Here is a 19,677-nt window from a genome sequence, read left to right on the forward strand (position 1 = left end):
AAATCACCGACGGGCAGGGCAGCCCCGATCAGGTCACCCAGAGGCTGTGCCACCTCTGTCCTCGGATGCTTTCAGCAGCCCGCTGAAACCACATCAGCCTGACCCAGTGCTGGTGGTGAACCCACGTGGGATGGCTGCACAACAAACCTCGAGGGGCCCCTTTCCACCAGATCTCACGAGCCTACAGTAGTGCGAACGGCTGATGGCGGTGATCTCTCCTGAAGAACTGCTCGTCTCTGGCCAGATATTTGTGATTTGTCTCCATTGGCTCGCTGGCTCAGGCAAGAACAATCTTTAAAACTGTCTCCATCCGGTGCCACCTCCCTCTGCTTCTGTTACCTGACTCTGCCACCTCCACCTACCTCCCCACCTCAGGCCGCTGTGGGCTTCAGCTGCCTTTACTCGGGCCCTTGACTGAGCCTCTCCTCCTCTCCGTGCCATCAGTCCCCTTCTCCAAGGCCTACGGCTTCTCTACACTGCACAAGTCCTGCTGCTGTTCCTCCGGGTATACAAAGATACGAGAGGATGGCACCTCAGTTCTTTCAAGTCCATGAAAACCTGCCTCCCTTCCGCTGTGTGTGATCTGGAGCTGATCTCCGTTACGGATTTTCTGTGCCACCACAACACCCACCACAGCCCTTCCCTCATTGTGGCATTTGTTGTCTTTTAATATTTGGGCAAAGCCACCCATATTTTCATGACCAGCACATTTGTCTTGTTAGTCAATGTACCTCCTAACACTTAATGTTCTGGGCAAAATGTTACACGTCTGCCAGAGAAGTCAGTATTTTTCTAGTGTACTGTAATTGTATCAATTTGGCAGAGAGATTCAAAGTACGAGTTCCGAAATAAAAAGAAGAACCCAAAACATTTTTCTATTGTTCAACCAGAGCGAGACTGAGGCAAGGGCAGGGGCTGACCACAGACCCACGGCTGACAGACGAGGAAAGTCACTGACACACGAGGAAAGTCACTGACACGGGGCAGAGCTGTATGCTGGTTTTTAATGTTCCTAAGAACTAGGAAACGGAAATCAAAAATAGACTTTGCTCTTCTTGATAAAAGTAATAAAATGGTTAGCGGTGTTAAATTAATCCTTACAAAACAAAACCCAAGGAGGTTAAATACAGCCCGGAGGCTCCGCATAAAAACCACAACGACTACAAAACAGCTGCAAAGACGTCTTTACACACCAAAGAACTCCTCTCCTCCGCTCCTCTCCTATACGGGAACACAGCGTCGGCGAACACGGGACTCACACATGTGGAAAAGAAACGCGGGTGCGATGGGAGCAGCCCTGCGAGGAGCACGGGCGCCACGGACAGAACTATTTACACTATGGACACGGAGCTGTGCTGGTGCCAGTCCGGCCGCGGGAGCCCCCGCGCTCTGCCCGCGCTCCTCCTGCCCGCGCCGGGCTGCGGCCGGCTGCCGGGGCCCCTCCAGGCGCGGCGCCACGCGCCGAGCGCTCGCCACGGCCGTCCCTCCGGCCGCCCGTCGTCCGTCCTTCCGCCCGTGCGCGCGTCCCAGCTCCGGCTGCCCCTTCGTCCGTGCTCGGGCGGCGAAGGGGCCGCCCGCTCCTCCTGCCGCCCACGCGTGGCTCCCTCGCCCTGCGGCGTGGCTGCAGCCCAGCTCCTCTCCCGGCCGGGGGCCGGGCGCTCCGCGGCGCTGCCGGGCGCGGGCAGCGTGCAGTTCGCAGGGGAAGGCGGGTGCCGTGGAGCTGCTGGGCAAGAGTCCCCCGGGCCGGTGCTGCGCAGCCAGCAGTCTCTCCGCCTGCCCTGGCGAGCCTCCTCGGGGCCGCCGGCGCCTCCCTGCTGCCTCTCACCTCTGCACCTCAGTTGGCATTAGTCTCCCGGCTGCTGCTTTGCTCGCGGCCCAGCTCCCGCTCCTTGTCTGCGGAGGAGGACGAGGAGGACGAGGAGGATGAGGACGAGGAGCTGAGGGTCCGGCCCGAATGCTTGTAGGCCGCAACGAGCTCCTGCAGCCGTTCCGGCGTGGGCTCCCACTTGGCAAAGCCCGCGCTGTTCTGCAGGAAGAGGACGGCGGTGTTGTGCACGGCCTTGTAGTACATCTCCTCTCTGTGAGAAAAGACAACAGGCGCTCAGCATCTCTCGCTGGCCCACCTGCCAAGAAGTCACACAACTACAGGGGAACACTCTTCCTAGCACCTGCCTCTCCTCTTCCTCTGTGTAGTTTTTAGGACAACTTTTCCTCCCTGTCCTTCACTGTTATGAGACAAAGAGGAAGCAGACTGCAGTGAAGGCAGAGGCTCACCAAGTTTCAGAGGAGAGGCACTGAGCCAAGCAGCTCCCTGGCCCGCATGTGCACCAGGACACTGCTGTCCCTGAAACACTCAGTGAGATAATGAACCTCTCAGCAATCCTAACCAGACACAGAAAACTTAGCATTTAAGTACTCGTTGCTTAAACAAGCTGTGTCTTGAACTTGTTGCTTAAGCAGCAGACCAAGGGCCGGCTTGCCCCACTGAGGACCAAGATCCTGACTGCTCCTTCTGCTTCCTTCGGAGCGATGCTGAACTACCGAGGCACTACGGCGTTTGGTAGCCCAGGAAATCCTACTCGGCTGCGGCTCACCGGAGTGGGGAGTTGGTAGAGGGACACAGGTGATCACCACAGCACCGCAGGGGATGAACCGTTCAGACTGGACTTGTACCAAAGGAATACCTCACTCACAAGTTTTTTAGTTAGTGAAACACCTCAGCAGTCATCAAATGAGTGTGAAAATCCACAACACTCTGAATTCCACAACACCTCTCTTTAAAATCCAGGATGATTACGCATTGCATTTTTCCTTGCCTTTTCCCTACTTTCCATTGATTTCCACTTGGGATAGGATGTTCCTGTCACACGGCTCTCCTAAGAGGCTGCTCATCAGAAACGCATTCCCAGAAGGACCCCAGAGAAAAGCCTACTTTTTGCAGACGTGCTGAGACCCGCTGCGGTATTCGTGATCGAAGGCTGACAGGATGAGCTGGTGCCGCTTGAACTTGCTCTGCTCCATGCGGGTCAGGGCTGGTGTAGGAGGGTCCCTCCACTCAGGGATGAAGACAATGAAGGAGAGGGGCTCACTGGAGCTCTCCAGCAATTTCTAGTCCAACAAGAAAACAATCTTAGCCCCAGTTAAGCAAAGACATGCCTAATGACTTCTACAAGAAAGAAACATTTCTGCTTCCAGAGCAGTACAGCAGCAGTCACAACCCTTTGCCTTCTGAGTAACAGCCCCGTTATGAGGGTACAGGAGCAGTGGGGAGCAGAGCACTGCACAGCTCCATTCAGAATAACAACACGGGTGAGTGAACATACCTCAAAGTGAGAGACCATGGCATCCATCAGCTCCTCGCAGAATGGAGGATTTGCCTCAAAAGACCCACTTATAGGGAAGAAATCCAGGCACGGGCTAGAGGAAAAAGGCGAAGATCCCTGTCAGAGAGGCTAGAATTCTAATTTTCATACCTTCAAAAGCAGCCATTTCCTCAGAAACGACACTCATGCTCTCAGAAGGCCTGAATTCCCAGCAGCATGAGGCCTGCCACTTCTGAATAACAGAACCGTCACCGGGGACGTAGCCCATCTGCAGTCGCTGAGGGCTGACTGCGGATCCAAGCTGACTGCTTCAGGGCTCAGTTCTCCCTTTCACCAGAACAAGGGCAAGCGCTGCCAGACTCACAAAGCGCACCATGTCGGGACCAGACACCTCTAACCAGACCAGCGGCACACTCCTGGTTGCCCCACGGGCAATCCAGGTCCACTCGTTGCCTTTCCGCAGGCCCAAAGCACACATCCTTCTGCGCAGGCACCACACAACCAGCTACTGCCACGAGCTCCCGGAGCCGTCAGCCTGTCCGGAACCCTCGCACCGCACACACGCACGCACCCACACAGACACATGGCAAAGGGCACTGTAACATAAGACTCACCCCCTGGATCCAAAATACCCGTCTGTATCCAAGAAGGCCGAACAGTACTGTTTAAAATAGCAATTCAGAGGCGAGGCAAAGCATTCAAAACTCACTCCAAAGAGCTTGTGGAGGGCTTCAAAGACGTGCACGGGCAGTGCCCCCTGCAGGCCAGTTCCTTCATACAGGCCCACACCAAACATCATCTGAGGAGAGCAAATCCCGGTGAGAAGTGCCTGCACTTGCTGTTCCTTCTGTTCCCTTCACTGAACACAGACCAAGGGCCACATGTCCATGCACCCACTCCTCTAGGTATGCAGGGCCTCCTCATCCTTTCTCAAATTCGTGCAGGTCCCCTGCATGTACCCAAGAATGCTCTTTAGATACTTTCTCTAACTCAGGCCCCACAAAGCAAGTGTCAGTTTTTACACAGACTCCCCACGAACCTTCAGTTAGTCCTCACGGCAATGCCATGAACTACTGAAGGTTTTTGTAACAATTTATCTTCATCCCCACCAAGGTCTTCCCTCAAGATCACAACTGCTCCCCAGACTACACTCCTACCTCACAACAACGGGAACAGACAACAGCCCCCACGTAAGCCTTGTTTTGTACCCGGCTCCCAGAGTCGTGGACCTCCCAGAATAACGACAGCAAGTCCCCACTATTACTAGGGCTTTTTGACGCACAACTGTGATGAGACAGTACCTGGTATCGACGGAGAAGGCACCAAACCCTGGGCAGAAACTTTTCAAAGCCAGAGTCATCAATGCAACTGTACCGATAGAGAAGCCACTGGAAGAGAAAGCCCAGCCGTTAAAAACCAACAGCACCGCAAAGGTAGGACAGCCAGCACACGAACACGTCACGGCACGAGGGGGGACAGCGATGTACAAAGGAGCAGGTGGGGCTCTGCACGAAGGTTTTTCAGCACATCTGCTTTTACCATGGGAACGAACCGCAAGCTATTTACTAGCATGCATGAATGCAACACATCAGCAAGTGTCTCTCAGCACGGGCAGCCTTGTTGTGAGAACCATTCTTGCAACACAGCATGAACCCAAAGCACACACGCAACGCCTTTTAAGTACTCCCAGCAGAAGGCTGACCCTGACTAAGCAGAAGGAAGCTGTGCTCATGTCTGCTACTACCAGGGCAGTATCAGGCAGCCCCCACCAGGTCAGCACTCTGTCCTGCCGCACAGTCCCTCCGCTCAGAGGAAAAGGAGAAACGGAAGCTCTCGGCAAAGAGCAACTTGCAACGACAGTCGCACAGGCCTGCAGCCAGCCCTTACCAGCTTGCTGAAGTAGTTGCGGCTCACTTTCACCATTTCCCCCTTGTACCGCACACATGCCACATTGTTTTCCATGTGCATTTCCACACTGGGGAGTGGTGGGGAGGGGATGGCCAGTCGCACTGGGTAACAGTACACAAGCCTGTCCTGGACTTCAGGAGCTTCTATCTCAGCTACAGAGAATAAAGATCAAGGCAGTCCATTAGAATCCAAGGACATCCGGAACAGATCTTCCTTCCACCTCAAAACACGCAGTGACAGAAGTAAAGCTAAAAGAGCAGAGTGGTCCCCCCCAGAACACAGTGGTGGCCCTTCACACACATCATGCAGGCAGCCACCTAAGATCAGAGCTGATTCCCAAAATTAATCCTATCACACGCTGCCGGAGCACAGAGGATCCATTTCACAGTATTTCTCCACCTGTAACACAGGAGACCTGCAGACTGTACACAACCATACCAGCATCGTAAGGCACGTTCTGGATGAGTAAAACAGTTTCCTTGTCGTTATTGTTATTTCGGTTTGCCCCAAACTCATTCTAAAAACCAGTAAACATTCCCAGGCTGTCAAGTGCAGGAGGCAAAGGAGCCTTTCTGCCACCTTGTGGTTAACTATTTTGGACAGCAACTTAGCCTTAGCTTTGGCAGAGAAAAAAAGAGCTCACAGGAAAGTTCAGCTAGAAGGAATCACAATCAGGTGGGAAGACAGGCAGCAAGAACAAGCAGCAAAAGGCAGACACTGGGATCTGGAGGGAGCATGTCTGAGGAGAGCTAAGACTCAAAGGCAAAAGGGAGGGTTAAAGAATGGTAGTGATGAAGGAAGCAAGGACCAAGGAGTAAGAAAAAGGTTTACTGTGTACCAGATATATTGTTCTCTTTGAGGATGGCAAGATGCTTCTCCCGGATGCGCTTGACGTATTCAAGGGATATGTAGTAAATCTTACTGCAGATGCCTTCAACAGAGTCCTTTGCTGCAGCAGACACATGGGGCCCACACTGCTTGCGTAAGTGCTCCAGTCGGTCCTGCATAATCAGAAGAGTCCCTTGCACAACGCACCACCTCACGCACCACCTCACTCTCCGGAGGTATGCAGATCTCCATGCCTTTGCCACTTCCACTTCACAAATCAGAGGAAAGCAATCGCAGCCTTCTCAAGCACCTTTGTCTGGCCCTGAACGCCCCATCTGTCCCTAGGCTCGCTGCGCGCAGCTGCACAGGAGGGACACTGACCATGTAATCCTCCTTGGAAGCAGAATGGTCCCGTCGCAGCCAGCTGAAGGTGTCCTCCACATTCCATTTCACCACTTTCCTGCTGTCTGGTGATGCACTCCTGCACAAAACAGACAAGTGAAATTTAACCCAGAGGTGCGTGGCAATATATCCACGCTACCACAACAGTGTTTCATCAGCGGGGGAACACAGCTGCTGACACGTCCTCAGGGCCCTAGCTCCTCACTCCCCTCCAGGCCTCCCACAGAAAGTTCTTCCAGACATCTGACTACGGACTGCCACGCTCCTGCCAGGACACAGTGCAGCTAGCTGTCTGCTGTCCTCTCTGTGACGGGAAAGGCAGATAACGGATTTATCTACGAGAGAAATGGCCCATTTTCATCCTGCCTCTCATTTCCAAATGCAGCCACTGTTAAGAGCTTGCGACTTCAATAAAACTACCCTGTTAACAAGCTTTGGTTTTTCCCCACTAGGCTATCTTCCTCAATTCTGTCCTGTGGCAGGACTCTTCAGAAAAATTATACGTGGTGTAATAAAATAGCAGGCTAAGTTTGTTTCTCTTTACTATCAGTAAGGCCCAAGTACTCTTGTATTATCTCAGGAATAAATGACAGAAGGCATTCCATATTTAGTGTTACACAGATTCTTGCTCATCTCTGCAAACATTCACAGCTTCCCAACGTCTGATTTCACGATAACATCACTAGCAAAAGATGGCTCCAGCACTACCGTTTTTCTTCCATGTGTTCTTAACCTTGCTTTTCCCCTGTAAGATAACGACCTATCCAGAATAAGGCGGGACGCTGTAGCTCCTCCTACAAGTTCCTATAAACTTTTTCTCATCTCTGAAAGTGACAGCGCTGCAAGAGGAACCCCCACCTGGATTCAATAAGCCGTTTTGCAGCCTCAGCATACTTGAAGAGCAGTCTCTTGGCTTCTTCCCGGAACTTGATTCTGGATAGCCTGAGGCAAGCATAAATTCACACGCATCAGTTTCACAGCTGCCATGAAGGCCAGATCCAGTTCCCAAACTTTATATAAACGGCACCTTAACCACTTCATCAGTGGAAGTGAAATATGAAAGCAGAAAACCGCAGCAGGTAAATCACTGGACTAGCCCAAGAAAAGAACAACCCAGAAAGTTGTCCTGTCTTTCAACAGTACCTGATGGGAATGTCATTCATGATTTCTCTGAACATGGAAGGAGACACTACTGGCTCGCAGTCACTCGGTAAAAGAGGGTCTGTGCCTTTATCAACCACCTTCCTCTCCAACATCCAGCGGTTAAAAGACTCCCTTGGGGGGTCAATCCCTGGAGAAGCACAGAAAAAGGGTCAAATCAATACGATAAAGAGATGCCCAGAAGCTCTGACAAGAATCAACACTGGAGGTCAGCTTAATAAGTTTACAACCTTAAAACAATGTCAAAGAGAATAAAACCATCGCAAAAAGAGGAAACCACAGGAAAGAGACAGATGTGAACCAGACGGAAGAACACCAAGGTACTGCAGGATTGTGAAGACAAAGAAGGGGAGCGCAACAGGAACTTACCTTCTCGCTGCTGGCAGAGCTCACGATAGTGTTGCCGCAGCTTGAGAATGAGCTGGGATCGAAGCAGCTCCACCTCGGGGTGTGGAGAGAGCACTTCAGATGGTGCCCTCTGCTTAATCACTGCATTTGTCTGAATATCCAGGTCCCAGTATACTCTATGGCAGGAAAAAAAACGTCAACCTGATGGTCAGATCACTGGCTAATTATCAAATATTACTTCTAAAGATGCTTCCTGGGGCAGTTTTACCAACCAGGAAATCAAACTATCAAGATTCCTTGCAAAGACACGGGAGAATGTCACGTCCCTCAGGTTCTTCTTCAAAGGCATTTAGAAAATCAGCCACCTCTAACCTACTACCAAGAACAGAAGACAAATGGATATAACTCACTCAGTTGGTCGTAGAAGAGCCGCCTGCTGTTTATCTTCAGGTGAAACGCACCATGCCTTCAAAACAGAGGTTCCTGGAATACTGGGAGAGATGGGGACTGGCTGAGCGGCTGGGTTCCCCGGAACATCCACCTGGGCACGCAGAAGATGAATTACTGCCCCACAGAGAAAGGTAAAAGGGAAGCATCCCAGCATACCTAACGACACATCTCAGGATACCCAGTGGATTGCTAGAGCATGTTCTGCCTGCACTTAGCATAAGTTAATACGGACATACAAGCTAACAGGTTATGACTGAGAAACATGGTATCTCTCAACTCCCACACTCCATCTCAGGCTGTAAGAGAAATGGCAAATGAGCCGGACCTGAGTCTGCTTCCACTTTTGTAATTCTGTAATTCTGGAGCGTGAACTGTTACAGGTTGGGTTATACTACAGTGGCCTGATCTTGCGCAGTTCAGAAAAACAGCTGCAAGTTCCAGACCCTCTAGGTTTCAGTTTGAACGACATCCTTAAGCATTCATCTCACAACACCAGACCCACCTTGGACTTTTTCATACTGTTGCCACTCGGGGGAACCTCCTCAGAGAATCTCCTCTTCCTTTGCCTGCTGTCCACGGAGGTCTCTACCATTCCACCTTCCAGTGGCATAGGAGCCGCATTCAATCCCAGAGGGTCTGACTAAGAGTGTGCAAACAACAACAGTACTTATTAGTTCACCAGCTGCCACCGCAGAGTACCAAAGGCAATAAAACTTCTTAACTTCCCTTGCCACTGCCACCAGCTCCCAAGTGGACAGAAATAAGGATACTAATACACCTGCAGAAAGCTGAAAAATTCTCTTCTACACTTGTGTCTGTATGGTTTATTTGGTTTGGTTTTTAGTTCAAGACTTAGATGAGAAAAATTCTACGCAAGTCTCCCAGGTTGAGTATTCTCTGAGCAGTGTACTACGCCTGCAACAGCACTATCAGAGCAGGCACCTGAATGAGGAATGTTTTGTCAGAACCAAGCCAGACGCTGGACTTGGAGAAGAGCTCTGAAGGTAAAGAGGGCCCTCCCACACAGGTAATCTCAAATCCCAGCAGAATACCGCAGTATTGGCACAACCTCTTGAGGTAAGTGGTTACTTACAATGACATCATGCTGTCCCAGAACAGGCATTTCCCACAGAGACTGGTTGGTGAAGCGGTTGAAGTAGTAAGGGCGATTCTCCCGTTTGCTCCAGCACTTCTCCCAGCCAGCCTGCACCAGCTCATCTGAGAGGACAGGAGGAGTCAGGACAAGACCAGTGCTGAAGAGCAGCCCTACTCCTCACGTCCCCATTACTATCACAGCACGCTCTGAAACACGCAGCGCTCCCAACTCTCTTGGCAGCCCCGTTCCACCTTCCCTCCCCTGCTACCCAGGCCCTTCAGAACTCCATGCCTGGCCTTGTCAGGAGCACAACCAGTACCTGGGAGGTCCTGCACCAGTCGCATCGGTTTGGGGGAGCTGGGCTGGTTCTGGTTGGAAGTGCCAGGTGAGTGACTCATTAGAGATGCTTCCTCCGCAGGGCTTCCGTGATTCTCATTGGCCATTTCTCAGCAACCACACTAGAACAAATACACAAGAAGTCCGTGTTACAGCAGGAAGGATCCCAGATTCACTTGGCCCACTCAGCTGTAACAGCTTAAGTTCATTCTCGCAATAAAACATGACTCGAACCAGTACAAACAACAGTTAAGTCCTGAGAAATACCTGCTCCACGAGGTACAGCTCGCTGTAAGGAATGCTGAGCTTTGAACGCTAAGGAAGCTCTTACGGACAGCACTGAAAATTCTCCTCTTCCAGCTAGATCTCTCCTAGACGTGCAGCATGTCATTTCATTCAGCAGGACTGAACGCTTAAGAAATAAAATAGACTCTTCTGTGAACATCTACCACCCTCTAACATGCCGGCAATGCTATCCATACCTGCCCCGTTATCCTTGGATAGTTAAAATCAGTATTTACACACACATAACTGCACGTAATTTAAACTAAAGGCATTCGTTAAAATCCTTCTGCTATATAAAACAACCCCAGTGCTTCACTAATAACAACTGTGGTGGCTCACTGAACCACAGGCTAGGAGTGAGGAGCTCCTGAGTTGTTCTCCTCCGTACCTTCCAGACCCAGACTAACTGTCAGACCTCAGCCAGGCTATTTTAGCCTTTGGTATTTTCTCATTTGCATAACAACAGCTATACAAAATAAAGTCTGTTGAAACGGTAAAGCTTCTCTTAATCATCATTTAGCATTCCCAGCTGTAGAAGAACAGCCAGGTTTCTCCTCTCTTATTCACCCCTCTTCCCCCAGGGAAGTTTCTGAATCAGCACTGTTGAGTCAATCACCACAGATCGCTCCTCTCTGGCAACCCTAAATGCACTGGCAACAAACGGGGGAAACAAGGCGTTTTAAATAACTACTGGCTACCTTCTGTTACTCGACTCTATTCTGGCCTTTGGAGGCCACCTGCACGTCAGTCAGGGCTGCAGGAGCACAGTCTTGTACTCAGTGTGTTTTTAACGGGTCTGAATAACAGCACCAGCAGGAGGCTTCCTTGTGTTTCACCTCTTAAGTAAAACTTCTGGTTTGGTTCGTGCACTGAATTATTTTGAATTTATTCATCCTTACTCCCCATCCCATCCAAAAAAACTCCACTAGCCATTTCAGAAGTGCAGAATGTTAGGAGCTGACAACGATCAGGAATTAGCAGGGACCTGGTAGGTTGTCTATAGCACTGACAGCGAGATCAGCGTGACGCACGGCAGGGCTGAGGAACACTTGATCCTTCCAACGTCTTGGAAGATGTTTCCGTCCTTCCCTCACGGGTAAGCAAGGAAAGGTGCAGGGTACCGCAGAAACCTGGAGTGGCAGCCTCCGCTCAGAACTACGGAGATAGCCACGTCCAAGTCCACAGGCGAAAGCATCTGCTACACAGACCGTGCCAACGCAACCCCGTACGTTTAATCACCTCACTTATGGGTGTTGCACAACATTTGTTTACTGACACTTCCTCCTGAACTCCAGCCCCGCCGTGACCCCTGCAGGCACACTTCAGCTGGCTGCCACACAGGCAGCAGTTAGCCCAGCCACCTCGAGACAAGGCTCAGACCCACGTCACAGGCACTGGGTGCACGACACTTCCCCAGAGCCCGAGGGTCCCAGGGCTGCACGTCGTGAGCCTCGTTGTGTGTTTCACGTGTCACAAACTTTTCAAAGCTGTGTTTAGCCCTCCTTAAAACCTATTTACACACGCAGCTGTCAATGTGTCTCGCACATCACACAGACAACACATTACAACGGATCGGTACTGATGGGGCCGGACCTCCCGGAGCGAGCCAAGCACGTATTTTAAGAAGTTACAGACAGTACCGGGTATCAAGATCTTCCTAGACTGGAGATCACACGCCATGTGCAGTGACTTGCCAGTGGTTTTCTACCACCGATAGCTCAAAACAGCTGACAGACAGGGCTTGTAGTTTTTGCCTTCTCCCATTTACGGATAAAGTAGAGGAGGGGAAGGTAATAAGAAGCTGTAGCACTTTATCAACGTTGATGAGCATTAAATGCAAGCATCCTTAAGCTCTGTGAAAAGGACTAAAGCCAAGTAACAGAATCCTGACAGGAGGAGCTCTGCTTTTATGTAACTATTGTTGTGTCTTAGACAGCGAGAGGGACCCGGAGCAATCACTTTGTGGTGGTTACGGCATTGTGCTCATACCCGGCAGCGAGGCATACAGTGCTTCACGGACACAGCACAGCACCGTCCCTGCCCAGAGAGCTTACAGCCTAGGAGCAGCAGCACGACCAGAGACCACAGCGAGGTGGAAGAAGACACGAGGCAGAGCTGTACAGCGAACAGGCCCGTTACTTGTATTCGCTTCAGCAAAGCAGGCTGTCACACCGGACGACGGCAGACGCGGACAAAGGCGAGCAGCAGCAGCCAGCGGGGACACGGCGACTTCTTCCCTCAGCCCAGCACCGAGGCTGCGTCGCGGGGCTGGGGACGGGGCGCTGCCGCCTGCCGCCGGCGCTTCTCCCGTCCGAGCGCCCGGCTGCCCGGGGCCGGGGCCGAGCGGCACCCGGAGCCCCCGCGGGGAGGCGGCGAGCGCACCGGGCACCGAGGGGCCGCCTCCGCCGGGCACTAGGCGCCGCTGCAGCCCCGGGGCCGCCCTCCCTTTGGCGCTGACGGGCCGGGCCCGGCGGGCAGCCGGGGGCCGAGCGGGTGCGGAGCGGCGGCGATGCCGACCCGGCGGCGCCTGTGCGGGCCGGGCGGGAGGAGCCGGGGCCGGGCGGTACTTACGGGGGCGGGCTGCCTGCCGGGACGCGGGGCCGTCGCTCCGTGCTGGCCGCTGGCGCCTCGGGGCCGCATCCTCATAGCGGGGCGTCCCGCGCCTGGCCCGCGGGGGCCGCTGCGGAGACAGGGGGCCGTTACGGAGACGGGACGGGAGGGCGGGGGAGGGGCCGCCGGGGCGCGCAGGCGCGGCGGCAGCGGCGGGAGCCCCGCGCCGGGCGGAGCGGAGCGGAGGGGCCGGGCCGGGCCGGGCCGGGCGGCGGCAGCGGCCGCGCTCTAAGATGGCGGCCGCGGGCCCGCACCGCCCGCCTCGCCCGCCCCGCGCCGCCCGCCGCCCCCCGCCGCCCCCCGTCCGGCCGCGCGGCCCCGCGGGAGCGCCGCTTACCTGGGCGTGAGGCCGGGGGCTGCAGGCTCCGCGCACCGCCGCGCTTCCCGCCGCCGCCCCACCTCCGCCTCGCCCGCCCCGCCGCCGCCATCTTGCGCCGGGACCGCGGGCCGCCGCTGCGCAGGCGCGGAGCCGCCCCGCCCTCGGCACCGCGCAGGCGCCGCCGCCCCGCGCAGGCGCGCGGCGTCCCCCGCTCCTCGGCCCGACGGCACCGCGCCTGCGCGCCGCGCGGCCCGCGCTTTGGCGGGCGGGGGGGGCGCACGCGCGGTCGGGCGGCGGCCCCGCCTGCCCCGGCGCCATCTTTAGTGAGGGGCGGCGGCGCCCGCCCTGCGCTGGGCCGAGCCCGGCCGCTCCCGGGGGCGCCGCGTGGCGGTGCCGCCTCCCCCCCCCCCCCCCCCCCCCCTCCTTCCCCGGGCGGGCCCCGCGGCCGCAGGGCGAGGCCCTCGAGGCTGCCTGCGGCCGGGCCTCCCCCGGCGCCGCTTCCCCCGCCCGGACCGCGCCCGGCCCCGGGGCAGCCGCAGGCACCGGGTGGGGGAGTCCCGGGGCAGCCGCGGTGCCCCCAGCACGGACCGGGCCGTTCGCGGCCAGCCCCGCGCCCAGGGGGGCCGGGGGGGGCGGTGCCGCCTCAGGGCGTGCTGGGCCCTGCCCCGAGCGGGCAGCGGCCGCGTGCGGGCACAGCCGGGGGGGCCCCGCCCGCCGCCCCCCGCCCGGCCGCAGCCTGAGGCGCTCCGAGCCCCCCCGCACGGGGTGCGGCCCCCTCCGGCCTCCGGGGGCTCTGAGCAGGGCCCCGCGGGGCTCAGCCCGCCCGGGAGCGGGCACCAGGAGCGGCCCCCCCACACCCCCCCCACCCCGTGGAAGCACCGTGGGGCCCGGCAGCTCCCAGCCCCGAGGCCCCTTCGTGCCCTTTGGCTCCCGGCCGCCCCCCGCCGCCCGGGTCCCCGGGGGCTTTTCCTCCCTGTGGGCCGTGACCCGGCCTGCTCGCGCCCCGCACGAGTCCTGCCCTCTGCACCGGGAGCACCGGGGTCAGTTTAAGCAGTTAATGCTGGCGAAGCAGTTCTGGGGGGATAAGTGCTGTGTAAGCACCAAGGCTCCCAAGGCTCCCTCCTTGCAGAACACGAGCCCCACGCAGCCCGGCTGTGCATGGCGCAGATAATCGCCCCGACCGCAAAGCGCTGGCTCAGGCTGACTCCTCTCTGCAGGAGCCTGGAGGAGGGGGAAAGGGGGGACGCAGGCGGGTTTGTCCAGGGCTCCGGGAACAGAAAGCCCAAAGCCTCCTCAAAGCCTCGTTCTTTGTAACCAAACGGGGCTCGCAGCAAAACGCGTTTGTGCCTCGCCTCCCTTGGGCCGAGAGGTGCTGCTGCGTCCCAGCCCTCCCGGCTGTCCCCACCCCAGTGACAGGCGCTCGCTGGGTCAGGAGGGGAGCGTGGGCATTGCTGGGCCCCTCCGCGCCCCCCAGGCAGCCAGGAGCAAGCCCTGGAGAGCCCAGGCTGTGTCCTGGGAGCGGCCCTGGAGGCTCTGGCGGCTGTTGCAGCTTCCCCGCCGGGGCTCCCGTCACGGACGGGCTCAGAGCAGCGTCCCCCAGCCCGGGGCCGAGGGACCTGCGTCGCCCTGCGGCCCGGTGCGGAGCCCGCGGGGCAGCATTGGGGCTGGTGGGGAGCCTGGCACCTGCGGGGCTGGGGGCGGCGCTGCCCCAAAGTGCCCCAGCCAGGCCCCACGTGCGAGGTTTGCCCCACGCAGGGCCGAGCGGTGCCGGGACGCCTGGCGATGCTGAGGGACGTGGTGGTGGCTGCCCGTGCGGGACGGGGGGCACGTTATGGGGTGCTGCCGGGCGCTGTGCGTGGTGGGGAGCGGGGCCCGGCGCTCAGCCCGCGGCCGGGGTGTCCGAGCAGCCCGCTGTCTGCCGGTGCTGGCAGGCAGCCGGGGACCTGCGCTGCGGGGCCGGCATCCTCCCGTCCCGCTGTGTCTCCTCCCAGCTGCGGGCCCACAAGGGGTGGCGGCTGGTGGGCTATATAAAGGCAGGGGAACCTCAGCCAGCTCAAAAGAAACTCCTGGAGCTACTGGTGTTCTCCCTCCCTCCCTCCCTCCCTTCACGTGATTCAGCTTCCCCACACCAGGGAAGCCGAGGACAAGTCATACTGTAAGTACCCAAACTGAGCTGGCGTTGTGTCGGCGGGCCCCCCCCGGCCGTGCGTGGCCCTCGGGGAAGGATGGAGGCTCTGGACCCCGAGCAGGAGGGGGCCCGTCCTCCTCTCCCTTGCAGAGAACCGGGCAAAAACGCTGTGGGGAAACCCTGGACGGTCCCGCAGTCCTGCAGGCAGCTCTGCCTGTTGCTGCTGGACGGGGAGGCTCCAGCCCCCGGCCCGGCCCGGCACCCACGGGGCCGTGGGCGGCAGCACATCTCCGTGGGGGGGCGGCCAGGGTCTGCCCCGTGGCTGCGGGGGAGGCCCCACGGGAGGGCTCCCTTCCCCGCGCCGTGCTGGGCTCCCCGCTGCCGCACCACGCGCAGGGCTCGCGCCTCGCCGTGCGGTTCGGGGAGCTGGGCAGGGTGGGACGCTGCCGGCACCGCAGGAGCCGGCTGGAGCGCACCCTGGGGATGTGTGAGCCCGTGGGCCCACGGGGTCTGCCGGGGGCTTCTGTGCAGCACCCTGGGGAGGGGGCTGCTGGCCCATGGGCACTCAGGAGATGGGGACCTGGGCGGCGTCGGGGTTTCGGGGCGCGGGGTGCAGCAGAGCCCCGGGGTGGTCCTAGGGTCCGGGCTGCCCCCGCGCCGCGGGCAGGGCGGGCAGCGGCCGCATCCCTCCCACCCAGGGGGGTCGGTTCCCCCCACGGGCGCCCCACCGGGCCGGCCCGCGCTGCCCCCGCGCTCTGCCTCCAGGTGCGAGATGGCTGCTGGCAGCCGCCTCCTCCTCCTGCTGCTGCTGCCCTGCCTGGCCACGGCCTCGCTTAGCCCGCCCGGCTGCAGGATCCGGATTACCTCCAAGGGGCTGGACCTGGGTAAGGGGCCGGCCGGGACCCCGCTCCTGGGGCCTGGGTAAGAGGCAGGTCGCGGCGCTGCTCGCGGGGCCCAGCCTGCGCCGCCCCCGTGGGGGGCAGTGGGAGAGGAGCCGAGGCACGGCCGGGTGGGCGACGCTGGCGGAGCACGGCGCAGCCTGCCTGTGGCCAGCCCGGGCTCGTTCTGCGTTGCAGTGAAGCAGGAGGGGCTGCGCTTCGTGGAGCAGGAGCTGGAGAACATCACGGTGTCGGACCTGCACGGCAAGGAGGGGCAGTTCCACTACAACATCAGCCAGTGAGTGCCGCCCTCGCCCCCCGCGTGGCGACCCCCGGCTCGGCCTCACCGTCCCCTCCCCGGCAGGGTGAAGGTGGTGGACCTGCAGCTGCCCTTCTCCGACCTGCACTTCCAGCCGCAGCAGCACCTCGCCTTCAACATCAACAACGCCTCCATCAGCCTGCGCTTCCGCCGCCAGCTGCTCTACTGGTTCTTGTGAGTTCCCCCGCTCCTGCCCGCCGGGGTGCCACGGGCACCTTGCTGCCCTGGAGCTGCTCGGAGCTGCGTGCTCCTCCCGTCTGTTCCCCTTGCTTCCAGTTACGACATTGGGTCCATCAATGCTTCTGCCGATGGCGTCCACATCCACACGGTGCTGCAGCTGGCCAAGGACGAGGTCGGGCGCCTCAAGATCTCCAACATCTCGTGCAATGCCTCCATTGCCAGAATGCACGCAGGCTTCTCTGGCACGCTCAGGTACACCCGACCCCGCCGTGGCAGCCGCGTCCCTCTGCCAGGCCGGCTCTGCCCGCGCCCAGCTCGCCCCGTGCCAGCCCAGCGCGCCCAGGCTGTGCTGCCTTTGAGGCACAAGGGGTGGAGGGACAGGGCTGGAGGCTGCTGCAGAGCTGTTCTGTCCTGCAGGAAGGTCTACGAGTTCCTGAGCACCTTCATTGTCACAGGGATGCGCTTCCTCGTCAGCCAGCAGGTAGGGCTGCGAGCGGGGACGGGGCATGGAGGCGATGCGGGGCCTCCCCCGGCCCCGCAGCAGGAGGGGCTGTCCCCAGGGAAGGTGGAGGAGGGCCCCGGGTCCCCAGCCAGAGCAGGGGTAGCCCCACTGCCGTGATTCCCCTCACCCCAGCCACATCCCTTTCAGATCTGCCCGTCCCTGGAGCACGCCAGCCTGGTGCTGCTGAACTCCCTGCTGGACACGGTGCCAGGTGAGCGTTGTTCTGCGGGACAGGACCGAGCTGAGCACAGGACCGCAGGGCATCCTGCGGGCTTCGTCACGGCAGCACCTCTTCCTGGCAGTGAGGAACTACGTGGATGATCACATTGGGATCGACTACTCCCTCCTGCGGGATCCATCTGTCTCCCCAGACACCCTTGACCTAGACTTCAAGGTGCACACCGCATCCTGCCCTGCCTCCCCCTGCTTCCCTCGGAGCCGCCCCGCGCCAGCGCGCGCACCGGGCAGCACGGCGCAGGGCAGGCTGCGCTACAGCTGCAGAAACATCTGCTGCTCGCGGCCCAGGGCATGTTCTTCTACCGTGCGAGGGAGAGCCAGGAACTGGAGAACCACGCGGTGGAGCCGGTGATCAAGGAGACCGAGCGCATGGTCTACGTCGCCTTCTCCGAGTACTTCTTTGACTCAGCCATGCACGCGTACTTCCAGGCGGGCGTGCTGGCCATAGAGCTCGAGGGGGAGAAGGTAAGCAGCGCGGGTCGCCCGCCGGGCAGGGGCAGGGGCTGGGGGAGAGGGAGGCAGCCAGGGGGAGGCAGGAGGTGCTGCCCGGGGAGCAGCTCTGCTGGGGCAGCAGTAACGGCTCTCATCCACAGAGGTTTCTCCTCCCTGCAGGTGCCCAAGGACCTGGAGGTTTTGCTGAGAGCCACCTTCTTTGGGACCATCTTCATGCTGGTGAGAGGAGCTTGCCCCTGGGGCGGGCGAGGCACCCGGGGGCCCTGGGTGCGTGTGGGGACACGGCTGTGCCCGGGCTGGCTGTGCCCGGGGCTGGCTCACCCGCTGCCTCCCCAGAGCCCCGCCGTGGTGGATGCGCCCCTGCGCCTGGTGCTTCAGGTGTCGGCTCCCCCCCGCTGCGTGATCAAACCCTCGGGCACCTCCGTCTCCGTCTCTGCCTTCCTCAACATCTCGCTGGTGCCCGCGGGCCGCCCCCCCGTGCAGCTCTCCAGCATGGCCATGGTGAGTGCTGCGCCCCCAGCACAGCCCCCAGCACGCAGGGCAGGAGCACCCCACCCCCCCGGGGGAAGGCTGCACTGTCCCAAAGCAAAGGGACAGTGGGGCCCGGGGGGCAAGAGCAGCGCCCAGCCTGGCCAGCTGCCTGCCCGCAGCGCAGCAGGGCTCCCACAGGTCTCTGTCCCTAGGAAACGAAGCTGAGCGCCAAGGTGTTCCTGCAGGGGAAGGCGCTGCGCGTGCAGCTGGACCTGCGGCGGTAGGGCCCGCGCTGGGGTCCCGCGGGGGTGCAGGGACGAGCCCCCTCTGCCCCGGCTCACGGCAGCTTTCCCTCCCGCAGGTTTCGCATCTACTCCAAGCAGTCAGCGCTGGAATCGCTGGCGGTGAGCAGACCCGGTGCCAGCCCGGGGGGGTCCAACCTCCCTGAGCAGCCCCCAGCCGCAGCAGGGAGCAGCCGGGGGGGAAGGGGGTGAAGCCCGGGCCCCCCCCCTTCCAGCCCAGCCCTTGGGAAGCCCAGGCACAGCCCGCCCTGCCGGGCAGCTCTGCCCCCCCCCCGGGTGCTCACCCTCCCTCCTCTCCCCCAGCTGTTCTCACTGCAGGCCCCGCTGAAAACCCTGCTGCAGCTGACGATCATGCCCATCATTAACGGTGAGCATCCCCCCGCCTGCACGCAGCTGGGCCGGGGCAGGGGCACTCTGCTCTCTGCTTACTGCATCTCCTCCCCGCAGAGAGAACGAGAAAAGGGGTGCAGATCCCGCTGCCGGAAGGCATGGACTTCACCAGGGAGGTGGTCACCAACCACGCGGTGCGTGAGCACGGTGGGGACAGCCCGGGCCCCTGCAGCAGGCACCGGGACCGTGCCCGGCAGGGTGCAGGCACGGCCAGCCCCGGGCTGACACGCTTTCCCTTTGCAGGGATTCCTCACGGTGGGGGCTGATCTCCACTTCCAGAAGGGGCTGCGGGAAGTGATTGAGAAATACCACGCCGTCCCCGCAGCCCCCACCTCACCGCCCGCAGCGCCCAGCGCAGATCCCCGCCAGCTGTAGCTCCCACTCGCTCCTTCACCCTGGACAGAGGGCAGATCCCGGGCTGGACCCGTAGGCTGTAGGTAGGAAGCAGCATCCCCAGCACCACTAGAGCATCCCGCAGGGCTTCTGCGCCCTGGTGGGTGGCAGCAAGGCGGAGACAGCTGCTCTGGGAACCCCTGCTGCACCCTTGTCATTACACTAATAAACCACTCAACGCCAACCCATGCTGCCTCGTTGCTTGGAGGATGAGCCCACCGCAGACCGCACGGCTGCCAGCCCTTGGGGAGAGCGGAGGGACAGCCAGCACTGCTCCCCCAGGCGCCTGGGAGGCAACGCAGCTGAGAACAGGGGCAGGGGGGCCTGGAGCAACTTGTTCCTTGCTCCTGGGGCTGGC

The 19,677-nt window shown here is 59.5% G+C and overlaps 2 protein-coding genes across 3 annotated transcripts; one reads left to right on the forward strand and one right to left on the reverse strand.

Annotated features, from left to right (window-relative positions):
* Nucleotides 1-984: 984 nt before the first annotated feature.
* Nucleotides 985-13,242, reverse strand: PCIF1 (phosphorylated CTD interacting factor 1). 2 transcript variants are annotated; one of them, XM_080558615.1, is made up of 17 exons: nt 13,085-13,242; nt 12,709-12,817; nt 9,836-9,974; nt 9,514-9,638; nt 8,923-9,060; nt 8,381-8,511; nt 7,992-8,146; nt 7,605-7,752; nt 7,320-7,403; nt 6,441-6,540; nt 6,070-6,232; nt 5,211-5,383; nt 4,625-4,711; nt 3,938-4,122; nt 3,324-3,417; nt 2,933-3,108; nt 985-2,078 (listed from the first exon to the last, which is right to left on the reverse strand). In XM_080558615.1, the coding sequence occupies exons 3-17, from the start codon at nt 9,957-9,959 to the stop codon at nt 1,835-1,837; spliced, it is 2,127 nt and encodes a 708-aa protein (XP_080414741.1). In that variant the 5' UTR covers nt 9,960-9,974; nt 12,709-12,817; nt 13,085-13,242; the 3' UTR covers nt 985-1,834. The 2 variants fall into 2 exon arrangements, with proteins under 2 accessions (XP_080414741.1, XP_080414742.1); XM_080558616.1 differs by lacking the exons at nt 12,709-12,817; nt 13,085-13,242 and adding an exon at nt 10,120-12,576.
* Nucleotides 13,243-14,176: 934 nt separating this feature from the next.
* Nucleotides 14,177-19,501, forward strand: PLTP (phospholipid transfer protein). The gene is made up of 16 exons (XM_080558617.1): nt 14,177-15,221; nt 15,960-16,078; nt 16,271-16,370; nt 16,437-16,565; nt 16,668-16,823; nt 16,989-17,052; nt 17,221-17,284; nt 17,376-17,467; nt 17,599-17,775; nt 17,923-17,982; nt 18,100-18,264; nt 18,447-18,514; nt 18,596-18,638; nt 18,840-18,903; nt 18,984-19,060; nt 19,170-19,501. Exons 2-16 carry the CDS (start codon nt 15,967-15,969, stop codon nt 19,299-19,301), a joined length of 1,503 nt encoding a protein of 500 aa, XP_080414743.1. The 5' UTR covers nt 14,177-15,221; nt 15,960-15,966; the 3' UTR covers nt 19,302-19,501.
* Nucleotides 19,502-19,677: the final 176 nt, after the last annotated feature.

This window comes from Anser brachyrhynchus (genome assembly GCF_964034855.1).
Source record: "Anser brachyrhynchus genome assembly, chromosome: 16".
Classification (NCBI taxonomy): Eukaryota; Metazoa; Chordata; class Aves; order Anseriformes; family Anatidae; genus Anser; species Anser brachyrhynchus.